This window comes from Canis lupus, chromosome 11, assembly GCF_003254725.2.
Source record: "Canis lupus dingo isolate Sandy chromosome 11, ASM325472v2, whole genome shotgun sequence".
Taxonomy (NCBI): Eukaryota; Metazoa; Chordata; class Mammalia; order Carnivora; family Canidae; genus Canis; species Canis lupus.
In genome coordinates, this window is record NC_064253.1 from 36715659 (window position 1) to 36742835 (window position 27177).

A 27177-nucleotide genomic window follows, 5' to 3' on the forward strand; every position below is an offset into this window, starting at 1 on the left:
CTGGGTAACATTGACATTTTCACAATATTAATTCTGCCAATCCATGAGCATGGAATATTTTTCCATCTCTTTGTGTCTTCCTCAATTTCTTTCAGAAGTGTTCTATAGTTTTGTGGGTATAGATCCTTTACATCTTTGGTTAGGTTTATTCCTAGGTATCTTATGCTTTTGGGTGCAATTGTAAATGGGATTGACTCCTTCATTTCTCGTTCTTCAGTCTCATTGTTAGTGTATAGAAATGCCACTGATTTCTGGGCATTGATTTTGTATCCTGCCACGCTACCGTATTGCTGTATGAGTTCTAGCAATCTTGGGGTGGAGAATTTTGGGTTTTCTATGTAGAGTATCAAGTCATCGGCGAAGAGAGAGAGTTTGACTTCTTCTTTGCCAATTTGAATGCCTTTAATGTCTTTTTGTTGTCGGATTGCTGAGGCCAGGACTTCCAGTACTATGTTGAATAGCAGTGGTGAGAGTGGACATCCCTGTCTTGTTCCTGATCTTAGGGGAAGGGCTCCCAGTGCTTCCCCATTGAGAATGATATTTGCTGTGGGCTTTTCGTAGATGGCTTTTAAGATGTCGAGGAATGTTCCCTTTATCCCTACACTCTGAAGAGTTTTGATCAGAAATGGATGCTGTATTTTGTCAAATGCTTTCTCTGCATCTAATGAGAGGATCATATGGTTCTTGGTTTTTCTCTTGCTGATATGATGAATCACATTGATTGTTTTACGGGTGTTGAACCAGCCTTGTGTCCTGGGGATAAATCCTACTTGGTCATGGTGAATAATTTTCTTAGTGTACTGTTGGATCCTATTGGCCAGTATCTTGTTGAGAATTTTTGCATCCATGTTCATCAGGGATATTGGTCTGTAATTCTCCTTTTTGGTGGGGTCTTTGTCTGGTTTTGGAATTAAGGTGATGCTGGCCTCATAAAACGAATTTGGAAGTACTCCATCTCTTTCTATCTTTCCCAACAGCTTTAGGAAATAGGTATGATTTCTTCTTTAAACGTTTGATAGAATTCCCCTGGGAAGCCATCTGGCCCTGGACTCTTGTGTCTTGGGAGGTTTTTGATAACTGCTTCAATTTCCTCCCTGGTTATTGGCCTGTTCAGGTTTTCTATTTCTTCCTGTTCCAGTTTTGGTAGTTTGTGGCTTTCCAGGAATGCGTCCATTTCTTCTAGATTGCCTAATTTATTGGCGTATAGCTGTTCATAATATGTTCTTAAAATCGTTTGTATTTCCTTGGTGTTGGTAGTGATCTCTCCTTTCTCATTCATGATTTTATTAATTTGAATCTTCTCTCTCTTCTTTTAAATAAGGCTGGCTAATGGTTTATCTATCTTATTAATTCTTTCAAAGAACCAACTCCTGGTTCTGTTGATCTGTTCCACAGTTTTTCTGGTCTCGATTTCGTTGAGTTCTGCTCGAATCTTTATTAACTCTCTTCTTCTGCTGGGTGTAGGAACTATCTGCTGTTTTTTCTCTAGCTCCTTTATGTGTAAGGTTAGCTTTTGTATTTGAGTTCTTTCCAGTTTTTGAATGGATGCTTGTATTGCGATGTATTTCCCCCTTAGGACTGCTTTTGCTGCATCCCAAAGATTTTGAACGGTTGTATCTTCATTCCCATTAGTTTCCATGAATCTTTTTAATTCTTCCTTTATTTCCTGGTTGACCCTTTCATCTTTTAGCAGGATGGTCCTTAACCTCCACGTGTTTGAGGTCCTTCCAAACTTCTTGTTGTGATTTAGTTCTAATTTCAAGGCATTATGGTCTGAGAATATGCAGGGGACGATCCCAATCTTTTGGTATCAGTTCAGGACTGATTTGTGACCCAGTATGTGGTCTATTCTGGAGAAAGTTCCATGTGCACTTGAGAAGAATGTGTATTCAGTTGAGTTTGGATGTAAAGTTCTGTAGATATCTGTGAAATCCATCTGGTCTAGTGTATCATTTAAAGCTCTTGTTTCTTTGGAGATGTTGTGCTTAGAAGACCTATCAAATATAGAAAGATCTAGATTGAAGTCACCAAGTATAAGTGTATTATTATCTAAGTATTTCTTCACATTGGTTAATAATTGATTTATATATTTGGCAGCTCCCACATTCGGGGCATATATATTGAGGATTGTTAAGTCCTCTTGTTGGATAGATCCTTTAAGTATGATATAGTGTCCCTCTTCATCTCTCACTACAGTCTTCGGGGTAAATTTTAGTTTATCTGATATAAGGATGGCTACTCCTGCTTTCTTTTGAGGACCATTTGAATGGTAAATGGTTCTCCAACCTTTTATTTTCAGGCTGTAGGTGTCCTTCTGTCTAAAATGAGTCTCTTGTAGACAGCAACTAGATGGGTCCTGCTTTTTTATCGAGTTTGAAACCCTGCGCCTTTTGATGGGGTCATTAAGCCTGTTCACGTTCAGAGTTACTATTGAGAGATATGAGTTTAGTGTCATCATGATATCTATTCAGTCCTTGTTTTTGTGGATTGTTCCACTGAACTTGTTCTTAAAGGGGAATTTTAAGAGTCCCCCTTAAAATTTCTTGCAGAGCTGGTTTGGAGGTCACATATTCTTTCATTGCTGCCTGTCTTGGAAGCTCTTCATCTCTCCTTCCATTTTGAATGAGAGCCTTGCTGGATAAAGTATTCTTGGTTGCATGTTCTTCTCATTTAGGACCCTGAATATATCCTGCCAGCCCTTTCTGGCCTGCCAGGTCTCTGTGGAGAGGTATGCTGTTATCCTAATACTCCTCCCCATAAAAGTCAGGGATTTCTTGTCTCTTGCTGCTTTAAGGATCTCCTCTTTATCTTTGGAATTTGCAAGCTTCACTATTAAATGTCGAGGTGTTGAACGGTTTTTACTGATTTTAGGGGGGGATCTCTCTATTTCCTGGATCTGAAAGCCTCTTTCCCTTCCCAGATTAGGAAAGTTTTCAGCTAGAATTTGTTCAAATACATATTCTGGCCCTCTGGCCCTTTCAGCGCCCTCGGGAACACCAATTAAACGTAGGTTTTTCTTCCTCAGGCTGTCGTTTATTTCCCTTAATCTATCTTCATGGTCTTTTAATTGTTTGTCTCTTTTTTCCTCAGTTTCCGTCTTTGCTATCAACTTGTCTTCTGTGTCACTCACTCATACTTCCACCTCGTTAACCCTCGTTGTTAGGACTTCTAGTTTGGATTGCATCTCATTCAATTGATTTTTAATTTCTGCCTGATTAGCTCTAAATTCTGCAGTCATGAAGTCTCTTGAGTCCTTTATGCTTTTTTCTAGAGCCACCAGTAGCTGTATAATAGTGCTTCTGAATTGGTTTTCTGATATTGAATTGTAATCCAGATTTTGTAACTCTGTGGGATAGAGGACTGTTTCTGATTCTTTCTTTTGAGGTGAGGTTTTCCTTCTAGTCATTTTGCTCAGTGCAGAGTGCCAAAAGCAAGTTGTATTGGGAAAAGGAGAAAAAGAGAGGATAGAAAAAAGGAAAGAAAAGAGAAAGAGAAAAAGAAAAGGAAGAAAAAAAAAAGAAAGAAAAAGAAAGAAAGGAAAAAAAGGGGGTGGGGGAAGGAAACAAAAAGCAAAACAAAACAAAACGACAACAAAAAAAAAAAAAGAAAAAAAGAACCACGGGGAAGTATCTTCTGATTCTGTGTACTTTAAGTCCCTTGGCTTCCCCTGGAAATTGTCCGTCTAGCTGGTCTTCTGGGGGAGGGGCCTGTTGTGCTGATTCTCAGGTGTTAGCCCTTGGGGGAGCTGCTCTGCCCCTGCCTGATGCAGGGCTCAGTGGGGGTTGTTTACCCCGTGAGGCCCCAGGAGGAACAGCTCCAGTGGCGGGGCCAGCTCTGGAAACCTGGATTCAGCCCCCGCAGTAACTCCGGAGCTCTCCGTCTGCAGGGCCTGGAGGCTCCGGCGCGGGCCCTCTGATCTGCTCAGCTCGGGGCAGGCGCGTCCTTGCTATCCTGGGCCCTCCCAGCCTCTGCCTGTCCCTGGGGGAGGCCGGATCCTGGGCTGTGTCCCGGCGCCCTGTGCTCCAGGGCCTGCACTGTTGGATTTGCGCTCCTGGCTCACAGCTCCTTCCGCGTTCAGAGCTGCTCCTGGAACCGCGCAGCCCCCTCCGCACGGAGCCTCTTCCTCCACCCGAGCCCCCCGAGCTGCTCCCGCCCCGCAGCCCCCTCCGCGGATCCGCCCCCTCCCCCCTCCGAGCTGCTCCGGGTCCCGCCGAGCGCTGCAGCCCTTAGGGAGCTCGGCTCACTCTCCTGGGGCGCAGGTGTCTGTTACTGTCCCGGGGAGCCCGAGGGCATCCCCGCCCTCCTGGGTCTTGCTCCTACTCCCTGCGAGCCCCTTTCCGCACGGGAAGGTTGGTGCAGCTCCTGCTTCTCCGGGACGGGGCTCTCCTGTCCTGGGGACACTCGCCCCGGCCTCAGCCCGGCTCCTCGGGGCCCCTCCCCCTTGGATGCCTTTTGTTTCTTTATTTCTTTTTTCCCTTCTTCCTACCTTGATAGAAGCGCGAACTCTTCTCACCGTAGCATTCCAGCTGGTCTCTCTTTAATTCTCAGGCCGAATTCATAGGTTTTCAGGATAATTTGAAGGTTTTCTAGGTAATTTGGTGGAGACAGGTGATTTGGAGACCCTACTCTTCCGCCATCTTGCCCCTCCCCCTGCTGTATAGTAGTTTTTACATAAAAGGGACTATATTCTCTTAATAAGTTAACCAGTTTCTTGGTTATATATGGAACAATAAGACACTGATGTGAAATTGAGGGAATTATTAAATCTTTTCTCTATAAATACCACTAACTCTCCCTCTCTAAAGTTAAGAAAGAAATGGCATGAAAAACTTTGGAGGTCAATGTCATAATTTTTAAATCTATATTTCATCTTTAGTTTGTTTTGACACCCTGTTGTGTAAACTTTTGAAAATAGAACATAACGTTCAACAGTTTTAACTCCCCCTGATTTTGTATCTCAAGATATATAACTATAACCACAGTGACCAAAGATGCTTAGGATTAGCCCTACATGTTGCTTAAGTGCTCATCACTAAACCTTTTACTTTTGATATGTTCATTCCTGTACAGTTTTGACTCCTTTTAGGGGCTCATTTTTAGCAGGGACTTTCCCTGGTGCTAGTTTATGCTTTCTCTTTCTCCCCCATTGGCTCAGATTTAGTCATGTGATTTATTTTGGCCTGTGGGACAAGACTGAAGGTAACATGCCACGTCCTAATGTTTTAAAAGTCATTCCTTTACTTGCTTTCCTTTTTTTTTTTTTTTTTTTTTAAAGAATTATTTATTCATGAGAAACACAGACTGAGAGAGGCAGAGACAGGTAGAGGGAGAAGCAGGCTCCTCGCAGGGAGCCCCATGTGGGACTCGATCCGGGATTCCGGGATCACGACCTGAGCAGAAGGCAGGCACCCGACCACTGAGCCACCAGGAGTCCCGATTTGCTTCTGCTTTTTGCCCTTTGCCACCAGAGTGGCATATTTTTAATGGAATCTGCTGCTGCATTGTGGGTCTTAGAATAGTGAAAAGCCACCTGTAATGTAAACAAGCAGTAAATCTTTGTTTTTGTAAGCCATCAAAAAAAATTTTGTAACTGCAAAATAACCTAGAGGAGCTGTCTGAAACCCTCTGTCAGTCTTTGGTATCAAGCTTGATCCCTAAGGGGGTATTCCTAATTTATCCCATGGCTCACTCAATCCCTTAGATAGCATCATTGTAACCGAAAGATCACTGGATTTATCTATCAGGAATACAGTATTTTTAACAAAACTTAACATTCTACTTGAGATAGAAGAAAATGTTGTTGGTTCTCAGCACTGTCTCAGTTGAAGCCACACATTACTCCTTTTCATCTGTGCCTACAGGAACTTCTCGAGTTTGAACCTCTTGGTTAAATTCATTTTCCGTAACTTTAATTTTCCTTATACTCGATCTCATTATGTGTTTTCATACTATTATGGCATCTTTTCATTAAGCGATCTATGTTATGCTTTTCATTCAATCCATTTAATAACTGTCTTGACCCATATATCCTAGACAAGAGAGCCTGAGGGAAGGATTAAGTCCTGAATACATAGTTGGAAGATTCAATTCCAGTGGAAAGTGAGTAAGAGAAGAAGAATGAGACAGGCAAAGATAAAAAGTGATTCAAGGAAATGCATTATTGTGCTGGCTACTGCTTCATGGTGGGCCATGAAGAGACAGCAGCAGGTGCACTGAATTTGCTACCCAGGTTGATCGCTGATGGGCTGTAGGAGAGAAACCATGTTCTAGAGCAATCCATCAGATGGAAAAAGAAAGAGTTATCTATCTGGTTTCTTCTTGTGTTTTGTCTTCCATTGGTAAAAGTTGCTTATACCATGCCTGTGTTGTAGCATTTTATCCTAACCTGGAAATGGCACAAACATACTAGGCATGCAGCTGGTTGACTTCAAGCAATGAAGCCAGATGAGCTGCATAAATTTCATAGGTGGAAGGGGTAGTTCATAGGCTGAGATTGAGCAAGAAAATGAGATTCTAAGAGGCAGGTGTAGGCTGAATCTGAAAATATATGTATGATGGATGTGTTTAGTACCTAACAAATATAATAAGGGACCAGGTAGTGTCTTAGATATGCTGTTTATAGCAGTGAACAAAAACTCCCTGCCTTCACAGAGACTTTATTTAGATCATCTTCATATCTTGTCTTTGTATTGATAATTCAGAGAGGTGTGATGGTTTGTTTTTCATATTTTTCCTAAACCTTCCTTCTTATTTCTTCAGTAACTTCTCAGAGGTATACTTTTCTCCCAAGTATGTACAATAAAATTTCTTTTTTCTTAATTCTTAGTACTCCTCCTTTTAATAAGTCCATTTGTTTTTCTTCTTTTTTTGTTAATTTATTTTTATTGGTGTTCAATTTGCCAACATATAGAATAACACCCAGTGCTCATCCAGTGCCCCCTCAGTGCCCGTCACCCAGTCACCCCCGCCCCCCCGCCCACCTCCCCTTCCACCACCCCTAGTTCGTTTCCCAGAGTTAGGAGTCTCTCATGTTCTGTCTCCCTCCCTGATATTTCCCACTCATTTTTTCTCCTTTCCCCTTTAATCCCTTTCACTATTTTTTATATTCCCCAAATAAGGAAAGGATTTACACAAATTCAGTGTTTGCTAGTGGTCCAGAGGTGTGCCTTTTGTAAGCTTTGTTTATTGCTAACTTTGATATCAGTCAGGTTCCATGTTTCATATTTGCAACATTGGTGTACATTGATCTTCCCTACTTTTCATAAGTTGGTGTGGGAAGATAGAGTAGGAGAAATTTACCTCAATAGTGTAAAATCATGTCCACTCCCCTTACTGGGAGGATGCCCAGAATGTAGCATTAGATGAGAGACAGGGATATGCTCTTCCCTTAGTTGATTTTTAATTCCCAGGTGCCTCATAGTATGAGCATTTCCTTACTTCTGAGTATGTTTTTTTTTCTTTTCTTTTTAAATGTTTTATTCATTTATATAAGAGAAGGAGAGCCAGGGCAGCCCGAGTGGCTCAGCGGGGCAGCCTGGGTGGCTCAGCAGTTTAGCACCGCCTTCGGCCCAGGTTGTGGTCCTAGAAACCTGGGATCGAGTCCCACGTCGGGCACCCTGCATGGAGCCTCCTTTTCCCCCTGCCTCTGTCTCTACCTCTCTCTTTCTCTGTGTCTCTCATGAATAAATAGATGAAATTTTAAAAAATACTTAAAAAAAAAAAGAAAAAAAGAGCATGAGCAGTGGGGAGGGACAGAGGGAAAGGGAAGAAATAAACACCCCACTGAGCAGGGAGACTGACGTGTGGCTCAATCCTAGAATCCTGGGATCATGACCTGAGCTGAAGGCAGACGCTTAACTGACTGAGCCACACAGGCATCCCTTAAGTATGTTTTTTTTTTTCTGATTGAAAATACATGTATTTTGTTCCACTTGACCCTTAAATGCAAGCCAAATACTGATTTTCTCATTAAGAAATAACAGATGTCTTCTAATATGGGAGGAGAAGAAAATTTGCTATGTTTCACATTGTATCTAAAAATGGTGCTTTTTATTTTTTTAATGTTTATTTATTTATTTTTTAAAAGATTTTTTTAATTTGTTTATTCATGAGGTCAGAGAGAGAGAGAGAGAGAGAGAAAGAGAAAGGCAGAGACACAGGCAGAGGGAGAAGCAGGCCCCATGCAGGGAGCCCAATGTGGGACCTGATCCCAGGACTCCAGGATCATGCCCTGGGCCAAACGCAGGCACTCCGCTAAGCCACCCAGGCGCCCCATTTTTTGTAATATATTTTATTTTATTTTTTTAAAATTTATTTATGATAGAGAGAGAGAGAGAGAGAGAGAGAGAGGCAGAGACACAGGCAGAGGGAGAGCAGGCTCTATGCTGGGAGCTTGATGTGGGACTTGATCCTGGGTCTCCAGGATTAGGCCCTGGGCTGAAGCTGGTTCCAAACCACGAGCCACCCAGGCTGCTCATTGGTGTGATTTTATTTGCTGTTCTTTCTTCAGTTCCTTTAGGTGCAAAGTTAGCTAGTGTATTTGACTTTTTTTCCAATTTTGAGGGATGCTTGTATTGTGATGTATTTCCCTCTCAGGACTGCTTTTACTGTATCCCAAAGAATTTGAACAGTTGTATCTTCATTTTCATTAGTTTCCATGAATCTTTTTAATTCTTCTCTAATATCTTGGTTGACCCTTTCATCTTTTAGCAGGATGCTCTTTCACCTCCACGAGTTTGAGTTTCTTCCAAATTTCTTCTCATGATTGAGTTCTAGTTTCAAAACATTATGGTCTGAAAATATGCAGGGGACAATCCCAGTCTTTTGGTATCTGAGGAGACTGGATTTGTGGCCCAGTATGTGGTCTCTTCTGGAGAAAGTTCCATGTGCACTTGAGAAGAATGTGTATTCAGTTGTGTTCGGATGCAAAGTTCTGTATACATCTGTGAAATCCATCTGGTCCAGTGTATCATTTAAAGCTCTTGTTTCTTTGGAGATGTTGTGTTTAGAATAGAAGATCTGTCATTTGCAGAAAGTGCTGTGTTGAAGTCTCCCAGTATTACTGAATTATTATCTAAGTATGTCTTTACTTTGGTTATTAATTAATTGATATACTTGTCAGCTCCCACATTCGGGGCATAAATATTCATGATCGTTAGGTCCTTTTGTTGGATAGACCCTTTAGGTATGATATAGTGGCTCTCTTCATCTCTTACCACAGTCTTTGAGATAAACTTTAACTTATCTGATATGAGGATTGCTACCCCAGCTTGCTTTTGAAGACCATTTGAATGGTAAATGGTTCTCCAACCTCTCATTTTCAGGCTGTAGGTGTCCTTCTGTCTAAAATGAGTCTCTTGTAGACAGCAAATAGATGGGTCTTGCTTTTTTATCCAGTGTGAAACCTTGCATCTTTTGATGGGATCATTGAGTCCATTCATGTTCAGAGTTACTATTGAAAGATGAATTTAGTGTCATCATAATACCTATTCAGTCCCTGTGTTTGTGGATGGTTTCTTTGGGCTTCCTCTTTCTTTTACAGAGTTCCCCTTAATATTTCTTGCAGAGCTGGTTTGATGGTCACATATTCATTCAGTTTCTGCCTATCTTGGAAGCTCTTTATCTCTCCTATTCTGAATGAGAGCCTTGCTGGATAAAGTATTCTTGGCTGCATGTTCTTATTTAGGACCCTGAATATATCCTGCCAGCCCTTTCTGGCCTGCCAGGTGTCTGTGGAGAGGTCTGCTTTTAATCTAATATTTCTCCCCATGTAAGTTAGGGATCTCTTGTCTCTTGCTGCTTTAAGGATTTTCTCTTTATCTTTGGAATTTGCAAGTTTCACTATTAAAAGTTGAGGTGTTGAACAGGTTTTATTGATTTTAGGGGGGGGCCTCTCTATCTCCTGGATCTGAATGCCTGTTTCCCTCCCCAAATTAGGGAAGTTCTCAGCTAAGATTTGTTCAAATATGCTTTCTGGTACTTTGTCCTCTTGGCACCCTCTGGGACTCCATTTAATTGTAGATTTTTTCCTTCTGAGGCTATCATTTATTTCCCTTAACCTTTTCTCATGGTCTTTTAATTCTTTTTCTCTTTTTTCCTCAGCTTTCTTCCTTGCCATCAACTTGTCTTCTATGTCACTCACTTTTTCTTCTACCTCATTCATTAATAACCCTTGTCATTAGGACCTCCAGTTTGGGGTGCATCTCATTCAATTGATTTTTAATTTCATCCTCATTAGATCTAAATTCTACAGTCATGAAGTCTCTTGAATCCTTTATGCTTTTTCCAGAGCCATCAGTAGCTTTATAATTGTGCTTCTGAATTGGCTTTCTGACATCGAATTGTAATTCAAATTCTGTAAGTCTGTGGCACAGAGTACTGTTACTGATTCTTTCTTTTGTGGTGAGTTCTTTCTAGTCATTTTTTTCAGTGTAGAGTGGCTGTATAAGTGGGCTGTGTCAAGAATATCAACCACGACCTAAGTAAATTTCCCCCTAAATGATTCTGCCGAGGTCAGAGACCAGAAATTGAAAACAAAGATCAGAACTAAATAAAACAGAAGGACCACTAAGGTGAAAACAGATTTTAAAACAAAGTAGTAAAAAATAAAGGCCAGGAATCCTAAAGAAGAAGAGAAAAAAAAAAAAAACAAAGAAAAAGGAGAAGAAAATAACTGAGGGACTGGGAGATGGTGGTGGTGAAGAAGTTGTAGTGGAGGGACAATGTAGAGTACCTGAGGGGTTGTAGAGGATGATCCTCTTGTTTCTGAGTATATTAAGTAGATTAGAAGATGCTCAGTCCCAAATTTATATAAACCAGAAATACTTGTAGAGGTCCCCAACATTGACCACCAAAACTTAAATGAGAGAAAAGAGGTCAGCAGAATGGGAATGAGGAATCTCACAGAATGAACCAGCACGGTATACCACTTGGTTCTGGGTGCATGCTGGTCATGTTTTAGAAGGTATTAACTTCTGCCATTGTAGAACAAAATGAGGCAGAGAAAACAAAAAACACAACACAAAACAAAAAACATATCTTGTATATCTCCTAAAATTAAGTTGAGTATGTTGAAGGGAATCTAGAAGTGGAAAATATATCTAGGACCTGTAATTGGAGAAATATGAAAGTCAAAAAGGAAGAATCTTAAAAATGAAGAGGTGGTAAAATATTGTAGTTAACGTGGTAAAAGAGAAAAAAATATTGGAAATTTATAGTGTGATTTAAAAATGAGTTGTCCTGGAAAAAGGAAGGAAAAAAATAAAAAAGGAGGGGTACCCTCTAGTTCTATATACTATAAATTCCTCAACTTTCTCTGGAGCTTTCCAGTGTTGCTGGTTAAACACTTTCTCTTCCCCTGTCCTTCCAGCTGGTCTTCTGGGGGAGGGACCTGCTGTGCTGATTCTCAGGTGTGTGTACCTGGGGGAGCTGCCCCCCTCCCCCTCTCGCTGGGTGCCGGGCTCAGTGGGAGCTGTTTACCCCGTGAGGCCTCTGTTCCCTGGCAGCCCTGCCCCTCCCAGGGATAAGGAGAGAGAAGGAGGAACAGCAACACTGGCGGCAGCCAGCTCTCCAGCCCTGGAGTCAGCTCCCGCAGTAACCACCACAATATCCCAGTCTTCTCGGCCTGGATGCTCCCAGGGCGAGGGCACTGACTTGCACAGCTTGGAAGCGCCTGGTGTCGGGAGAGGTCTCGCTGTCCTGGGCCCTCCCCTCCTCCGCCCGTCCCCGGGGGAGCCCAAGATCCTGGGCTGTGTCCCTTGGCGCCTTGGGATCCGGGGCCTGCGCTGCTGGAATCGTGTTCCCTGGGCTGCGGTTTCTGAAGGCAGCAGGGCGCAGCCCCCTCCATCCGAACCCCTGCCTGAGCTCCCTACCCCACCCCCGTTTCGCACTCCAGCCCTTTACTGAGCTCCAACGCGGTCTGTAGTGCACTCTCCCCTGGGCGCACGTCCTCTGTTAGTGACCCCGGGAGGCTGGAGGCTCCACTGTCCCTCCTGCGGTTCTGCTCAATTTCCCTGCTAAGCACCTTTCCCTCCGGAAAGAATCCGGTGCGAATTTTTAAAGTTCCTGCTTCTCCCGTCCTGTAGGCTCTAGCCGCCTGGCCTTAGCCCGGCTCCTCGGGGGTCCCCTCCCCTACTTGATTCTTTTTATTTTATTTTTTCCACCTTCCTGCCTTGTTAGAAGCGCAAACTCTTCTCTCTGTAGTGTTCCAGCTGTTCTCTCATTAAAACTCAGGTCAAGGCAGCCCGGGTGTCTCAGTGGTTTAGTACCGCCTTCAGCCCAGAGCCTGGTCCTGGAGACCTGGGATTGAGTACCACATCTGGCTCCCTGCATGGAGCCTGCTTCTCCCTTTGCCTGTGTCTCTGCCTCTCTCTCTCTCTCTCTCTCTCTGTGTCTCTCATGAATACATGAATAAATCTTTAAATCTCAGGTTGAATTTGTAGGTTTTCAGGATGATTTGAAATTTATCTAGGTAAGTTGGTGGGGACAGGGACTTGGGGACCCTACTCCTCCACCATCTTGCCCCGCACCCCAAAAATGGTGGTTTTTAATCCTCATCATGTCCCCATTCTAAATTCAACATTTACTCAGGTCTCCTGGCTAACATATCTTTTGACTATATCTTTTGATAGAATTTTATCATATATCTATTGCCTATTTTCTTTGATAATTTTTAACAATGTTATTTTTGAAAAATGGAGTACTCTGTAAGCAGTATTACTATGAGTCTCTTCTCCTCTTCTCTTGTGAGTATTACATATCCTGCAGACATTGTGCCATTATTGATTCTCTTCTTTCACTGCTTCCATTTTTGGGCTGTTACTTACTGCAAGTTTTGGCTTTTTTTGAGTAGTTACAGAAAGATGATGCTATAGTCTGAATATTTGAATCCACCCAAAATTAATATGTTGAAATCCTAATACGGAATGTAATGGCATTAGGAAGGATGCCATGAGGATAGAGCACTCATGAGTGGGATTAGTATTCTTATAAAGAGAGACTTCCTATAGCTCCCTAATGTCTGTCTACCATGTAAAAATACAACAGGAAGCCTACTACCAAGAAGAAGGCCCTTACTTGGCACTCTGATCTTTAACTTCCAGTCTCCAGAACTTTGAGAAACAAATTTCTGTTTTTGTGGACTACCCAGTGTACAATATTTTGTTATAGTGGTCCAAAAGGATTGAGACAGATGGGTATATGCTCAGGTATTTGTATGGGTACAGGGGTTGCTGTTGTATTTGGAAAACGATACTCTAAACCTCTAAAAAGCAGAGCATTTAACCCCTATTAATCTTCATCTACCTTCAACAACTATTTGCAGACATCCCGGGTGGTGCAGCGGTTTAGCGCCTGCCTTTGGCCCAGTGCGCGATCCTGGAGACCTGGGATCAAGTCCCACGTCGGGCTCCTGGTGCATGGAGCCTGTTTCTCCCTCTGCCTGTGTCTCTGCCTCTTTCTCTCTCTCTCTTTGTGTGACTATCATGAATAAAAAAAAAAGTTCCATTAAAAAATACAGTCTCCAGAGTATATGTTATGAAGTGTATTTTATGTTATGAAGAGATACACAAAAATATGTATCTCTATAAACAGTTTTCTCTTCAAGTTGAACAAACAAAATATGTTCCAGTTTTATATGATCTGTATCACCCAGGATTCACTACCACAGAACTGTGGAAACCTTTATTCTAGAAGTATGATTTTCCTGGGCCCTTAGTGCCATCATCACTATGACAACCAGTTCTTTGTCCCCTCTGTACCAATTGTACCTTGGATGGGTTAGAGGGACGGGTTTTCACTTTGTGTTGCTCTCCTTCCTTCTGACTTTTTTCCCCCCTCATCTTTTCTTCAGTCTGGATTAGAAGAGTCATAGGAATCCCAACCTAAACCCCTGAGGTTGCAAACTAATGGTGCTTTAAGGAACTTTGGTTTCAAACTTAATTTGCCTTTGTGGAGTCCTTTTTAATACATTTAAAGTTCTGTATAATACAATGAAAGGTCAACTTACCCAGTATTCAAAACTGATAACTATTGTTGGCATCAGTACTAACTTATCAATTCTTGAAACTGAAGCGTAACTTACTTTCAATAAGAAGGTGGTACTATGTCTGTATATCCAAGGTTTTTATTACTATCAAGCTATAAAAAAAATTGATAAGTATTCGGCTTTGAAAGTCATAGTTGTTCTATCAATACTTTCTAGGTCTATGTCATAAATATTAAATACTTTATATGTTATTTCTTTCATTAATATGTTTGCCTGCAGTAAAAAGCAATAGATGAAAAAACTGGAAGACGATCTATAGCCTTAGATGAATACAATTATTTCACTGAGATGATCTTTACTCCTGCCTCTCTCTATTTATTGCTTGCTTTTCACAGAAAGGAGCTGCAAGAGCTGCAGAATCTGTACAAGCAGAACAGTGTGCATACGGCACAGCAAGCGGAGCTGATCCAGCAGCTTCAGGTTCTGAATATGGATACACAGAAAGTACTGAGGAATCAGGAAGATGTTCACACAGCTGAAAGTATATCATATCAAAAAGTATGCTTTTATTCTGTCATAAAAATGTAAATTTATATGTATGAACTTATAAAAATATATAGAATTCAATTTTTTCCCAATTTCGGCATTTCTTTATTGTTTCCTTTTATACATGGTTCTTCAAAATTAAAAATGAAATATAATTCAATCTGGTAACTGTTGAAATTTTGTGACTTTTTTATGGCCATTAAAGCTGAAATATTGAAAATAAAGATGCAAATTTACTCCATAGGATATTGTTTTTATAAATTGGAATTTTGATATCTACTATAAAACATAGCCTGGCCATAGCCCCCAAACCAGAAAGGACTTGGGGGATGGAATTACTCAACCTTCTATTATGAGAAATTAGTCATCAATTATGATTCTAGTTTGTGAACTAAAACAGTCTTTCATTATAGAATTTTTGCATTATTTTATTGGCAAATCTGCCCAAACACAAATGGATATGCTGATGAGGTCTTTAGGATCAATATTTTCCAAGAATTTTTCTCTATTTTGTGAGTTTCTTTTAAGTAGTCATTTTACTTTATAGTTGTTTTAAGAACCTCTCAAGAAAGCTTACCCTGCTATTTAGGTATGCTGACTGACCCAGCAACAATAATTATGGCTAGTAGTTAAAAGAAAACACCTTTATCGAATTCTTTATGTTTTGTGTAGTGTACCAAGCTATTTATAGAAATAATTTACTTTCTGTATAGGTCAATCTTACAAGATTGATTTTATTCCCTTGTAATAGTTGAGGCATCCAAGGCTTAGAGTGGTTAAATAGTGCAGTCTAAGTTGTTTTTTCTATTTAACTTTTCTCCTTAAAAAAGACCATGAAACACCTATATCCATAATTAACATTTTTACATTAGTAGTAATCAATTAATAATAATAAATAAAGATTTATTTGATAGAGCGAGCAAGCAGGGAGGTGGGGGGAGAGGCAGTGGGAGACAAGGGGACTCCACTGGGTGCAGAGCTCCACCTGGGGTTTGATCCCAGGACCATGCGATTATGATGTGAGCTGAAATCAAGAGTGGGATGCTCAACCCACTGACCCACTCACACATTTCTAAGCACATAGTTTTAAATAATGCTTTGGAACAGTGGTTTTCACTCTGTATTCTCTCAAGTTTCCCTCAGGACATGAATGGCATCAGGTAAAGATATTGAAATAATACTGTAGAAGTCCTGATAGTGCTAGTCTAACAGAGTCAAATACCCTTCCACTTGCCCCAACTCATTTCATCCCCTTCCCAGGGGTATTCATCCAGATTTTCATGCATTAGATATTCTGTGTGTGTGTGTGTGTGTGTGTGTGTGTGTACATACACACATACCACAAATCTAGGCATATTATAATTTTAATATTTATTAACTTATGCTTTACTTACTGTTCTTTAACTTTTTTTTTTCAAGTAATATGCCTTGGATATATTTCCATGACCTAGAGCTCTGGCTCTCTTCCTGCTCCTCTTTATCCTCCAGCATGAATGCATATAGTGTGAAGTTACAGTCTAATCTGGTGACTATTAATGTCTCCAACTTTTTGTTATAAACTTGTCCACATGGCCCAAATGGCTCAGTGGTTTAGCGCTGCCTTCAGCCCAGGGCATGATCCTGGAGACCTGGGATCTAGTCCCACATCAGTCTCCCTGCATGGAGCCTGCTTCTCCTTCTGCCTGTGTCTCTGCCTCTCTCTCTCCTCTCTGTATATTCTCATGAATAAATAAAATCTTTAAAAAAATAATAAAAAAATAAACTTGCCCACAGAAAATGATCCCCATCTCTCCTATAGCATCATTTTTTCCCTTCTGGACCATTTCTAAACACATACAAATAAGCTAGTGTGTCTCTGATCTGGGGGAAAGAACAAAATGCAACAAAAACATGCATCTTGACCTCACTATATTCCTCTTCTTCCCTTCCTTCTGTTTCTTTCCTTTTCCAGCAGTATTCTTTGAAAGATCTAAATTGGCTCACAGTTCATCTCTCCTGTTCTCTATTGAACCAACTCCAGTCAAGTGTTTGCCCCTTTCCCTCTGCTAAAATTTCTCTTCTCAGAATTATTTGTGACCCTCATATTGCCCAATGTAATGATCATATATAAATCTTGATCTTATTTCACTTATTAGCAACATGGTTTTCTTTCCCTCCTGGCTTGCAGTGCACCTGTAGTTGTGTCACTTTCTTCCTTCCATTTTAGCTGTTCCTTTTCTGTTCCTTTCTAGTCTTTTCCTAGTCTCCATGTTGCCTCAATGTTAAAATGTTTCAGGTCCAAATCTTTTTTTTTTTCTGTGTTTAAATTCACACCCTAGGTGATTTTATCTACTCACCTCAGCTTTTAAAATGAAAACTGTCCATATGCTGGTAGCCCCCAAATTTGGTTGTCCACTCTGGATCTCTTCCCTGAACTTTAGGAAACAGTATACGTAATTGTCTACTTAACATTTCTTAACTTGGATGCCTAATAGGCATTTCAGACCACATCTTCAAAACTAAGCTATTATATGCTCTGCCTTCAATGTATGTTTGAAATTCTTCTACTTCACCATCCTTGCTGTCACCATTCTGTCCAAATCACTATCATGTTTTACATGGATTACTGCAGCCTTTCCCCACTTTGTTTCTTTGCTCCTGACATTATCCCCTTTGAGTCCATTCTCAACACAGATGCCTGGATGTTCTTGCTAGAACTTAGTCAAATTAAATCCTCTTTCTTCAGCTCCTTCCAGTGATTTCCTGTCTCATGAAAGTAAAAGCCTAAGTTCTTACTACAGCCTCGGAGACCATACATGATCTGGCTCTGCATCGCCCTTCTAATACCATCTTTGCCTTCTCTTCTCCTTAATCTCTCCACTGCAGCCACACATAATTATCTTTTTCCCTTGAACATCCAAGTATTCTTCAACCCCAAGGTCTTTGCACTTGCTTCCCCTGCCTGAAAGCTCTTCCTCCTGTCATATGCATAGGTAACCTTTTTATTGTCTTTATTATTTACCTCTTACAGGTTAAAACCTGGTTGATCACTGATAATCGAGTAGGAGTAAAAATAATATGTTACAATTGTAGAAGTATATAACTGGGGCCTGAGGTTAGGGATAAGAGACTCTCCTTAAGTAGTATCAGTGATATTTATTCCGAGAAGATAAGAAGACATAAGTAAAACAAATTATTTTCTTAAAACTCTTCTTATATGAACTCTACCTCAAGCCATAAATTTCCTAGTCAAAATCTTTACTAAATTTGGAGAGGTAGAGATTATCACTCCAATTTGAAGAACTTGTCATAACTTCAGCCTTGACCTGGGATACTTTTTGAAAACTTACATACACGTTTCCCCAGGATTATGACCATCTAAGAATCATTCTAGATAATGAGAGATGTGATGGGAATATGTTGTGCTTATGAATAGTATAGAGGCAGGGAAAAAAAAGAGCAAACTGACATCTGCTGCTTCAAAGACTTGGCTTACTTTCCTTTGTGTTTAGTCTATTTCTTGTCCTCCTTTCCGCTTAGAATTCCTTTTTCTTTTCAGTTGTTTTTCAAAAGTTGCCTCTTAGGGGTGTGGTGTAGGAAACTTAACAGATTTTTAACTTGATGCTCGTTATGAAATTTAAATTCTCACTGTAGTATTTTAATTGGAAAGTTATTTTAGGTCCTTATACTCATTCATTCATAAGATTTTATTTGTATACTCGACTACACTCAATTCAGAAGTCCTTGATTATTTATATTTTGTTTAAGTTTTGCCTTGGTTATTAAACATTATAATTAATTTTTCCTTGGTAGTCTATGCATAAATATTTATTCATAAAAACACAGAAAACTTTTTTAATAATTCTATCTCCCAGAGGCAAATACTATTAACATTTTGAATATTTCCTTTCAGTTTTTTAAAATACACTAACATATCTGTGGATACAATAATATCTTTTACTTCACCTTATATTAAAAACAATATTGATATATACCTGTTTTGGAAATAATATAATTTATTTAACCATACTCCTAGTGTTGATCATGTATGTTGTTTAAATGTTTTACCATTATTTAAAAAAAATTACTATTGTAAATAAAGCTGCAATAAACATCTCTCTTTGTTGTCAGTTCAGACTATTAGTATTCGTTAGAGAATATTGAATATGCAGACATAGACACACACACAGGGCCAGGAAACAATTCCTTTTATGAAAAAGCCAGCAACAACATATTAATGGTATATAATTTACTCTTAGTTCATTCATAAAGATAGTCTTATTTAAGTTATTAAATGTTGAGAATGCACAGGGGATTATGAAGTTTGTTTTTTTTTTTTTTTTTGGGGGGGGGATTATGAAGTTTGAAGGGGACTTGCCTGCCAAATGAGAAATGATTGGTAAATGTTAAATTATTGAACCTTGAGGAGTTGTGTACAATGATATCCGACTTTGGATAATACAACTTAAGAAATCATAGATATTTATTTAAATGTGAGAGTATTTTTAAACTTTGCAGGCATATTCTTCTATCTTAATTTAAATATCATTCTAGTACATTTAATTTTTAATTATTTAGGTGAGAAAATGGTTCTGAAAAGCATAAAAATATGGAGAAACTAAGAATACAAGTATAAAAGTGATCCAATTGGAGCATAATTACAAATAAAGAATATAAAATTTTACTATAAAACCAGAGAGAATCTGTGTTTCCATTTACACACATTATTTTAGAAATGTGTTATGTAGATTGAGGTACAAATAAATGTAAGTCATGTCCAGCAACCATATAATAATGGTTAATATTTATTGAGCTTATTGTGTATAAGTACCTGGAAAAGGCTTTTGTCTCACTATTTAAGTTTCACACAACACTATGTTGTATATTATTTTTATTCCTTATTATTTTGTAGATCATGTAGCTGAGGCTTAGAGTATTGTCTGAAGTTGATAGAATTAAAATCTACCTAATCTGGGGTTCAGAATCCAGTCTTCAGCTGTTATGAAGCTAGTTGTGTTATACAATCTAATAACGTATAATCCTTAAAGGAAGTTGTAAATAGATTCTATAAATATGCATGATTCTCATCAAACTTCTTTCAACATTCAATAACTTTAATATTGGGAAGTGTATCTTGATATCTAAGTTAAATGTTACTTAAAAGATCCCATTGTTGGACACCTGGCTGACTCAGTGGGTATAGCATATGACCCTGGATTTTTCAGGGTCATGAATTCCAGCCCCATGCTGGGTGTAAAGCTCACTTTAAAAAAAAGTATCATCGCATTCTTTTTGGGGAAAAGGGATCCTCGCATGTTAGCATCTTCTGGGAAAGGGCCTCCATCATTCTTCAGCCACTCTCTCTTTGTTATAAAAATTTGGTTTCTTTTATTTTGCTATGACATTGCAATTTTTAATTTTTTGACTTTCTGCAGATTTTTTTGCTAGGAATGTTTTTCCCCTAGAACCTATATATTAGTGGTAGAGATTAGGATATTGAAATTTGTGAATAATCATACTGCTTTATTTATAAAAAATAAACAATATGCTATTGTTTAGACCTCCAGTGTTCACTTACATCAAATTATTCATTCTAATCTTGAAGTGTTTTACTTAATATTTATCTTTATTCTTCCTCATGTATTTTTCTAGATTTTTTCCAATAAATTTAAGTAATCTATAATCCATGCAACAAGATGAAATTGTTTACTTAAAAGTAAGATTTACAAATATATTTTCACATTAATTTTATTACTTACAAATAATAATTGGGGCTTAGCTGTAATAGTTGAATAAAAAAAATTACATTAATAGTTTATCTCCCGTTCTTACCAAACTTACTTTTCTAAAAGTTAAGTCTTCTTAACTTACTGTTTCTAATGGAGTTTCTTTTTCCTCTTTTCTCTCAGTTCTCCTCCCTTACTTTTTTTGTTGTTGTTATTTTGCTTTACCTCCCATTTCTCCTCTTTTCTTCCATTTATTGATTTATTTCATAGTATTCATTTCATTATCAGAAAAGGTAAAATCAGTTTCCCTCCATGGTAGGTTGAGGGGAATGTGTAGAGGACAAAGGTGAAGAGAGAAAACTGAAAACCTTTGAGCACAGGGAAGAAGTTGAGACGTATTTTCCCAGAGGTTCCCATAACAAATCATTAGTCTCATACACAAAACCTGATAATGTGGAGGGCTCCTCTGGAAGAGACATACCCATAGGAGAAATAAAAGTAAGCTAGTGTGCTTTCTTCCTCTGAGCCATTTATGTAAGTTTTAATTGTTTTTCTACTTTACACGTCATTTATATACCTGTATGATTTATCTATAGATGGGGATTGTATCAGCATTTATCATTTCTAGACCATCTAACATGTTTGAAGTAACTAAATATATGTTTTATCACTTTCTGTTCTGTTTAATAATAATTGTATGACATAAGCAGTATCAATTTGAGAAAATAAGGAGTTAGGTTATATGTTCTTTTCATTTAAACTGCATGTTAAATCAGTTTTTTTTCTCATCTTTCTGCTACAAACAGAATTCTCAAAATGGTATATTTTATTGTCTCAATCAGAGTAGCAAATAGTATGCTTACTAAATAAGGAAAATTTTATTTTTTAAGCAAATTAGTCACTGGGTCACAGGGCATATACACTTCCAAAATTGTTAAGGTTAATAAAATATCTTGTTCCTTAACACTAATAAAAATAAGGGAGGAACAATACTTCAATATATGTCCCTGAAAATTAAAGGACTTGGAGTTTGGGATCCTATTTCTGGAGTTAGCTTGCATTCTATCCCCTGGAGATCCTCTTAACTTTTTAAACTTAAATTTCCTCAGCAGAAAACAGCCTCAAGAATAGTAAGCATCCTGGATTATGGATTATAATGATTAATACTTGTATATATGGAATGTATGTTTAAATGTTTTCATTGGCCAGAATCTTGGAAAAAATTCTGATCCATTTTGGCTTTTTGAACTATTAGAGAAAAGAAATGATAGAGGAAAGAGCTTCTCTGAAAACTACTGTAAGCAATTGTTGTTGCTAATAAAAAGTTACTAACTCTGATACCTAAACCAATGCAGATGAATTAATTTGTTACATGACCTAGTTTGCTGGAGGACTTTTTTTACTCACTCTACTGTTCTTAATGGGATGAGAATAAAATGACATTTAAACAGGGGACTGGAACATCCTAAACCTTTGCCTTCTTGCAGGATCCCCTAGAGAAATAAACCTGTTAACCCTGAGGCATTGTTACCCAGAAACACTTTAGAAATAAAAATGGACTTTGCCTCCCTGAGCCCTCTTTTGTGGCCAATTTTACTGATGGCCTGGGGCCTAGTATTAAAAATGGCTGGAGGGTTGGCTGTCTTTGCTTCCTATACTCTAAGTCCACATCTGAGTAGTCTTATTGCTCTGAATAAGTGAAGTCCAATCAGCCATCAAAGAAAATAGGCAGGTAAGAAATGTGTATTTGGAATAAGAACTAAGAAATAGAATTTGTCCCAGTTCTTGGAACAGAACTGATCTAGATCATCTGCTCCAGGCTTTTTCGATTCTTTTCCACTTGCTGCTTGGAAGGATGGATATTTTTAGAGAAAGAATCTATCTCAGTATCCAGAGTTGCCCACCAGTCATATCAGATCAAACCAGAACACGTGAATAGGAGTATACCTGTGTAAATTGCATGGTAGAGAGAAGAAAGTGGAGAAGACAAGAAGAGAACAGTTAGTCTTCTGTTTTTACAGAAGCAAGAAAGAAGGGAGATGTGAGAGGAGAAAAGAGAAGAGACATTAAGACAGAGCCTCCTTCCGTGAATAAATAGGCCCAGAGCCTTATAAAACTGTGAAGGAAGATCCTAAGACATGACACCCAAAGAAAATATACCACACCCTTGGCACAAATCATCAATAAATTGTTCCTCAATCCTGACCACACACTATCATTCTTCCTGTACTTTTTGGGCAGTGAAAGGGAAACTATGAGTTTTTCTTTAATAACAATCAATGTTCATGAGATTCTCAAATAATTGAAGTCTATAAATTCTTTTTTTGTGTGTTTTTAAATTGAGGTATAATTAAATATTTGAAAATTCTTTAATATTTTAAATACTTAAATATTTATTTGTTTTGTATTATTTTCTTCCAGAAAGATTAATTTATGCTGGTTAAAAGCCAGCTAGTATTAATAAAACATACATATAAGAGAAAAAGTAGTTAAATTAATCTTTTCACTAAGTGACTGTGTATGCTGTTAGGCAGACCTCATTCAGGATATCCTAGCTTCAGATCTCTCTAGACAGCTTAGCTCTTGTCTTCATTTTTTTTTTTTCTTTTCTACTTGAACTCAATCATGAAAGCTCAACACAGCACAGGTAGGTCACTATAAGGCCCACTCTGATCCCTTCATTGTTCCTCAAAGCGGTCAGGTTCCTACTCTCTCTTCCCTCCTAGATTGATGTGTACCAACTGTGGAAAGGACATTGGACACTCCCTGGTATAAAGGTAATTGGGAGGGAAAGTACAAATTCATGTCCAGAAATTCTATATAAATCATAAAGGCAACCTTTCCTTTATAAAAATTGCTTAGAGTTTGGCTGTAACATGAAATGGATTATTTGAAATATCTATAATAATATAGTGGTACAATCCCTTATAAAACATAAAAAGTATATTGAGCATATTGTGTCAGGAACGGCTTGAATAATCTTGTATTTATGACAAGGTATGTCTGAGAAAAAGCATTAAGAAAGGTTTTATAAGCCTTATTAAATTTTATACTTAAAAAAATTAAAGTATAGCATACATACACAAAAATACTCTGCCATCTTTTGTGTAGTTAAGTTTCTTCCCATGAGATAAGGCCAGCTAATGGAAGTTTCTCCCAATCTTCCATTAGATTAGTTTCTTCCAATCTTCCATTAGTTTTTTAGCAAACCTAAAAAACTAGTGAATTAGCTATATAATCTTGAGCTTGGGAACTTTACAGACTCCCCAATTTGAGCAAAAATCCTGAGAGATTTTCCTTTTGTTGAGAGATCTCACTATCTCACTATTAGCCTTATTTAAAAACAAAACAAAAGACCAAAAATCTTAACCCTTGGGTCATTTTCCCAGTGTCATCAGCAAATACACATTCTTTATGTAAATTAGTTACCACAAATTGAATTATGCCTCATATCACAATCATAAGGTAGGAATTTCATCACCAAGTAAGTTCATGAGTATTGGAGGAATGCCATTGTTAACCATATGTGACTCTGCACGAGACCACTTATACACATACCAGATGTTATCTCACAGTTTTAATAAACTCCAGTTTAAAATTTTTAAACTCGTGTTTCCTTGAGTTAAAAAATTGAAAGTTACCTATCATGCCTTCAGAACATCGTCTCTGTTTTGTCATAATCTGTTGAAGCTCCTCAGTGATTCCCTGTTGCCTCCAGGAACAAGTCCACCTTTCTTCATCTGGCATTCAGGAGTCTACACTCTATCTACAGTGTTACTGCCTGCCTGTCTCTTGCTATTCCTTCCACCTCACCTCCCCTGCTGCAGCAGTAGATGCTAATTTATACTAAGTGGGAATTTATCCATCAAATGTAATGAACTCTCAATGAAAGACTCTTGGTTTTTCTTTCAAATGTATATACTGGGTTCACTTGGGTTGATAGATCTTATGCTCCCTTTCTGTCCCTTCCTGTAACTGTACATGTTTTCACATTTCTGCCACCTTTGGAATCACTTTTTGTTTTCAGTTAAGTTCCTCTAATAGTCTCATAGCTCAGTTGAGACACTTTATTTTGCATACAGCCCTCTAAGTTGAATATAACTAGCTTAAAGTGTTTTCATCCTCCTTAGAAATTTAAGCACACTTTTCCTATATTACACTGGCCAGTAATACATAGTGTCTTGTTAGTCTCAATTGTAGTTTTATATCAATATTTGATTATACTAGTTTTTCATCTGTGTATTTCTTGTTTCCCCTCTAGAGTATTAAAATCACCTTAGGGCAAGTAGTATGTCATATATAGTCCTTATAGATATGTATATATGTGTATGTATATTTATACAGATATGACTTATTGTTAATAAATTTGGATATTTTTTTGAAACAGCTTTACAATGAGTTACATATTTGTTTTGAAACCACAAAATCAAGTGAAGCTATGCTCCGGCAAAATGTTGTTAGTCTTCAGGATCAACTCTTTCAAAAAGAGCTAGAAAATGTTAAATTAAAAGAAAAGCTTCAGGAATCACATGGAGCTCCCTATCTTCTACCTCAAGAAAGTGATTCAGAACACTCTGAACAGGTGAGAGACATTTTCTAATACTTACCACAAGCATTATCATATTAAATTGTCTCCTATAATGGACTAAAGAAATTTAAAAATTAGTATATTAGAATATAAGCCTTGGCAGATTGTTTTGTATTGTGCTATTTTTATACTCTTTGTAGACATGAATATTATATATAATATGGATTCATATAGAAATGCACATAGAAATACAGAGTATAACTGGCATAGTTATTATGATGAAACATTTGACTGAAATACGATAATGAAAAGCAAATTAATAGATCATGCCATTTTCAGACTTAAACTGAATGAGATAATGAAATGGAAAGAATATATAATAAGTCTCATAAAGTAGTTGCCATAATGCCCGATATGGTACTTAATATCGTTTAGTCTTAATTCTGCCACTATCTTAATGTATGATTTTAGATGGGTAACTTGACCTTTCTTCCTACTTCCTGGTGCAATTTCTGAAGTAGTACAAATGTAAAGATAGATATGTAGGTTCAGGAGTAGAATAAACCTTGGACCAAATCAGAGCCCTGCCTGAGCTTTGTAAACGTGAGCAAATTCCCTAATGCTTTTAGCCAAAGTTTGCTCACAAATAAAATGTTGATATTATTGTTATCTATGTCATGCAGTTTTGTAGGCATTAATGAAATCATGCATATTAAATATGGAGCTTGGCATATAGAAAATGTTCAGTGGTATTTTTTAGATAATCTTCAAGGTAACTTTCGGCTCTAAATATATAAAGAAAACAATCTTATTCCTGTAAGTTTAAGTGTTAAGGCACTTGGCATTTCTTTAAATCTTAGAATTTATTAATTTAGTTCAGAAATGGAATTAACACAAACAAGTAATTAAATGTTTACCAATGATCGTTTAAAAGTAATCTTTGAACAGTAATTCTTGAACCCAGCATATTTTGCCTTGTTAACAATTCAACCTTAAGGCAAGAGTTTTTAAATTTGTATTGTAGTATTTAAATTTTTTGGATATCAGGTGCACAGAGTCATATAATTTGTATCATGACACAGTATCATGTGACATACATAGGCCTATTTTATTCATTTTGACTGATTTATTTATTATAATAAATTGCCTTGGTCCCATCAGCTGATCCAAGAATAGAGCATTACTAATGACTTACATCTACTTGTACACTCCTCCCTTATTTTCTCACCAGAGGTAACTAACTTGTTTAGTTGATAACTAAATTGTGTATCATTTTGATTATTTTTAAAAAAGTTTTACCACCTATAAATTATGAGGAAATAGTATGTTGTTTGGTTTTGTAATTTATAAAAATACCACGGTGTGTTGTTACTTGTGGTTTGGCAATTTTGACTCATCATTATGTTATTAAGATTCATTTATGTTGTTTGGTATAGCTGTTTATTTTTATTGATTTACAATATCCCATTTTATATGATTAAATCACGACTTCTTGTACATTCACTTGTAAGTGAGTATTTGGATTATTTCCAATTTTTGCTATTATGAATAATGCTGCAACTGATATTTTCATGCACGATTCTTGGTACACATATGCATACTTTTAGGTGGAACATGTAATTAGGAATGGAAATCCTGGGTTTAGAATGTGAAAATGTTACTTTCGCAAAATACTTACTTTTCAAAGTGGTTTTCATCACTTTTACTCCCACCAGCAATGTATAGGAGATTTGGTTGATTCCCATCCTCCTTAACACTTGGTATTGTCAGACTTCTTAGTTTGCTGGCAATTAACTAATTCAGGTATAATTTTTTATTTTGATCTTCACATGCATGTCACTTTGATAAAGTATATCTTTAAATGATTGCTAGCCAAGTGTATGCCTTCTTCTGCAATACATTTATTTACATCTTTCATCCATTCTTCTACTAGATTCTTTTACTATTCATTCATCAAAGTTCTTTATATGTTCTTGATACTGATCTCTAGTAAGTTAAATACTGTATCTCAGTGTGTACCTTATCTTTTCATTTTCTTTATCGTATCATTTGATGAACAGAAGTTCTTTTTTTTTAAGATATTACTTGTTTATTCGTGATAAATGAGAGAGAGAGAGAGAGAGAGAGAGGCAGAGACACAGGCAGAGGGAGAAGCAGGCTCCATGCAGGGAGCCTGACGCGGGACTTGATCCCGGGACTCCAGGATCATGCCCTGGGCCAAAGGCAGGCGCTGAACCGCTGAGCCACCCAGGGATCCCCCCTGAGCAGAAGTTGTTAATTTTAATTTAGACAAATTAATCTTTTACAGTTAGTGCTTTGGTGTCTCATCTAAGAAGTCCTTTCCTACCATGAAGACAGAAAGATTTGCACTTCTGTTTTCTTACAAAAGTTTTAAAGCTTTGCTTGTATCATTT

General features: G+C 37.9%; 1 protein-coding gene across 11 annotated transcripts in view; it reads left to right on the forward strand.

Moving 5' to 3' along the window:
- Positions 1-27177, forward strand: part of CNTLN (centlein) — a 317280-nt gene that overhangs the window by 120482 nt on the left and 169621 nt on the right. For 8 of the 11 annotated variants that reach the window (XM_049116145.1, XM_049116148.1, XM_049116152.1 and 5 more), the window contains 3 exons: positions 14384-14542; positions 22962-23012; positions 24623-24817. In XM_049116145.1, coding sequence (XP_048972102.1) covers positions 14384-14542; positions 22962-23012; positions 24623-24817 — 405 coding nt within the window. The remainder of the gene's footprint in view (positions 1-14383; positions 14543-22961; positions 23013-24622; positions 24818-27177) is intronic. The other 3 variants (XM_049116147.1, XM_049116149.1, XM_049116150.1) reach the window with 1 other exon arrangement.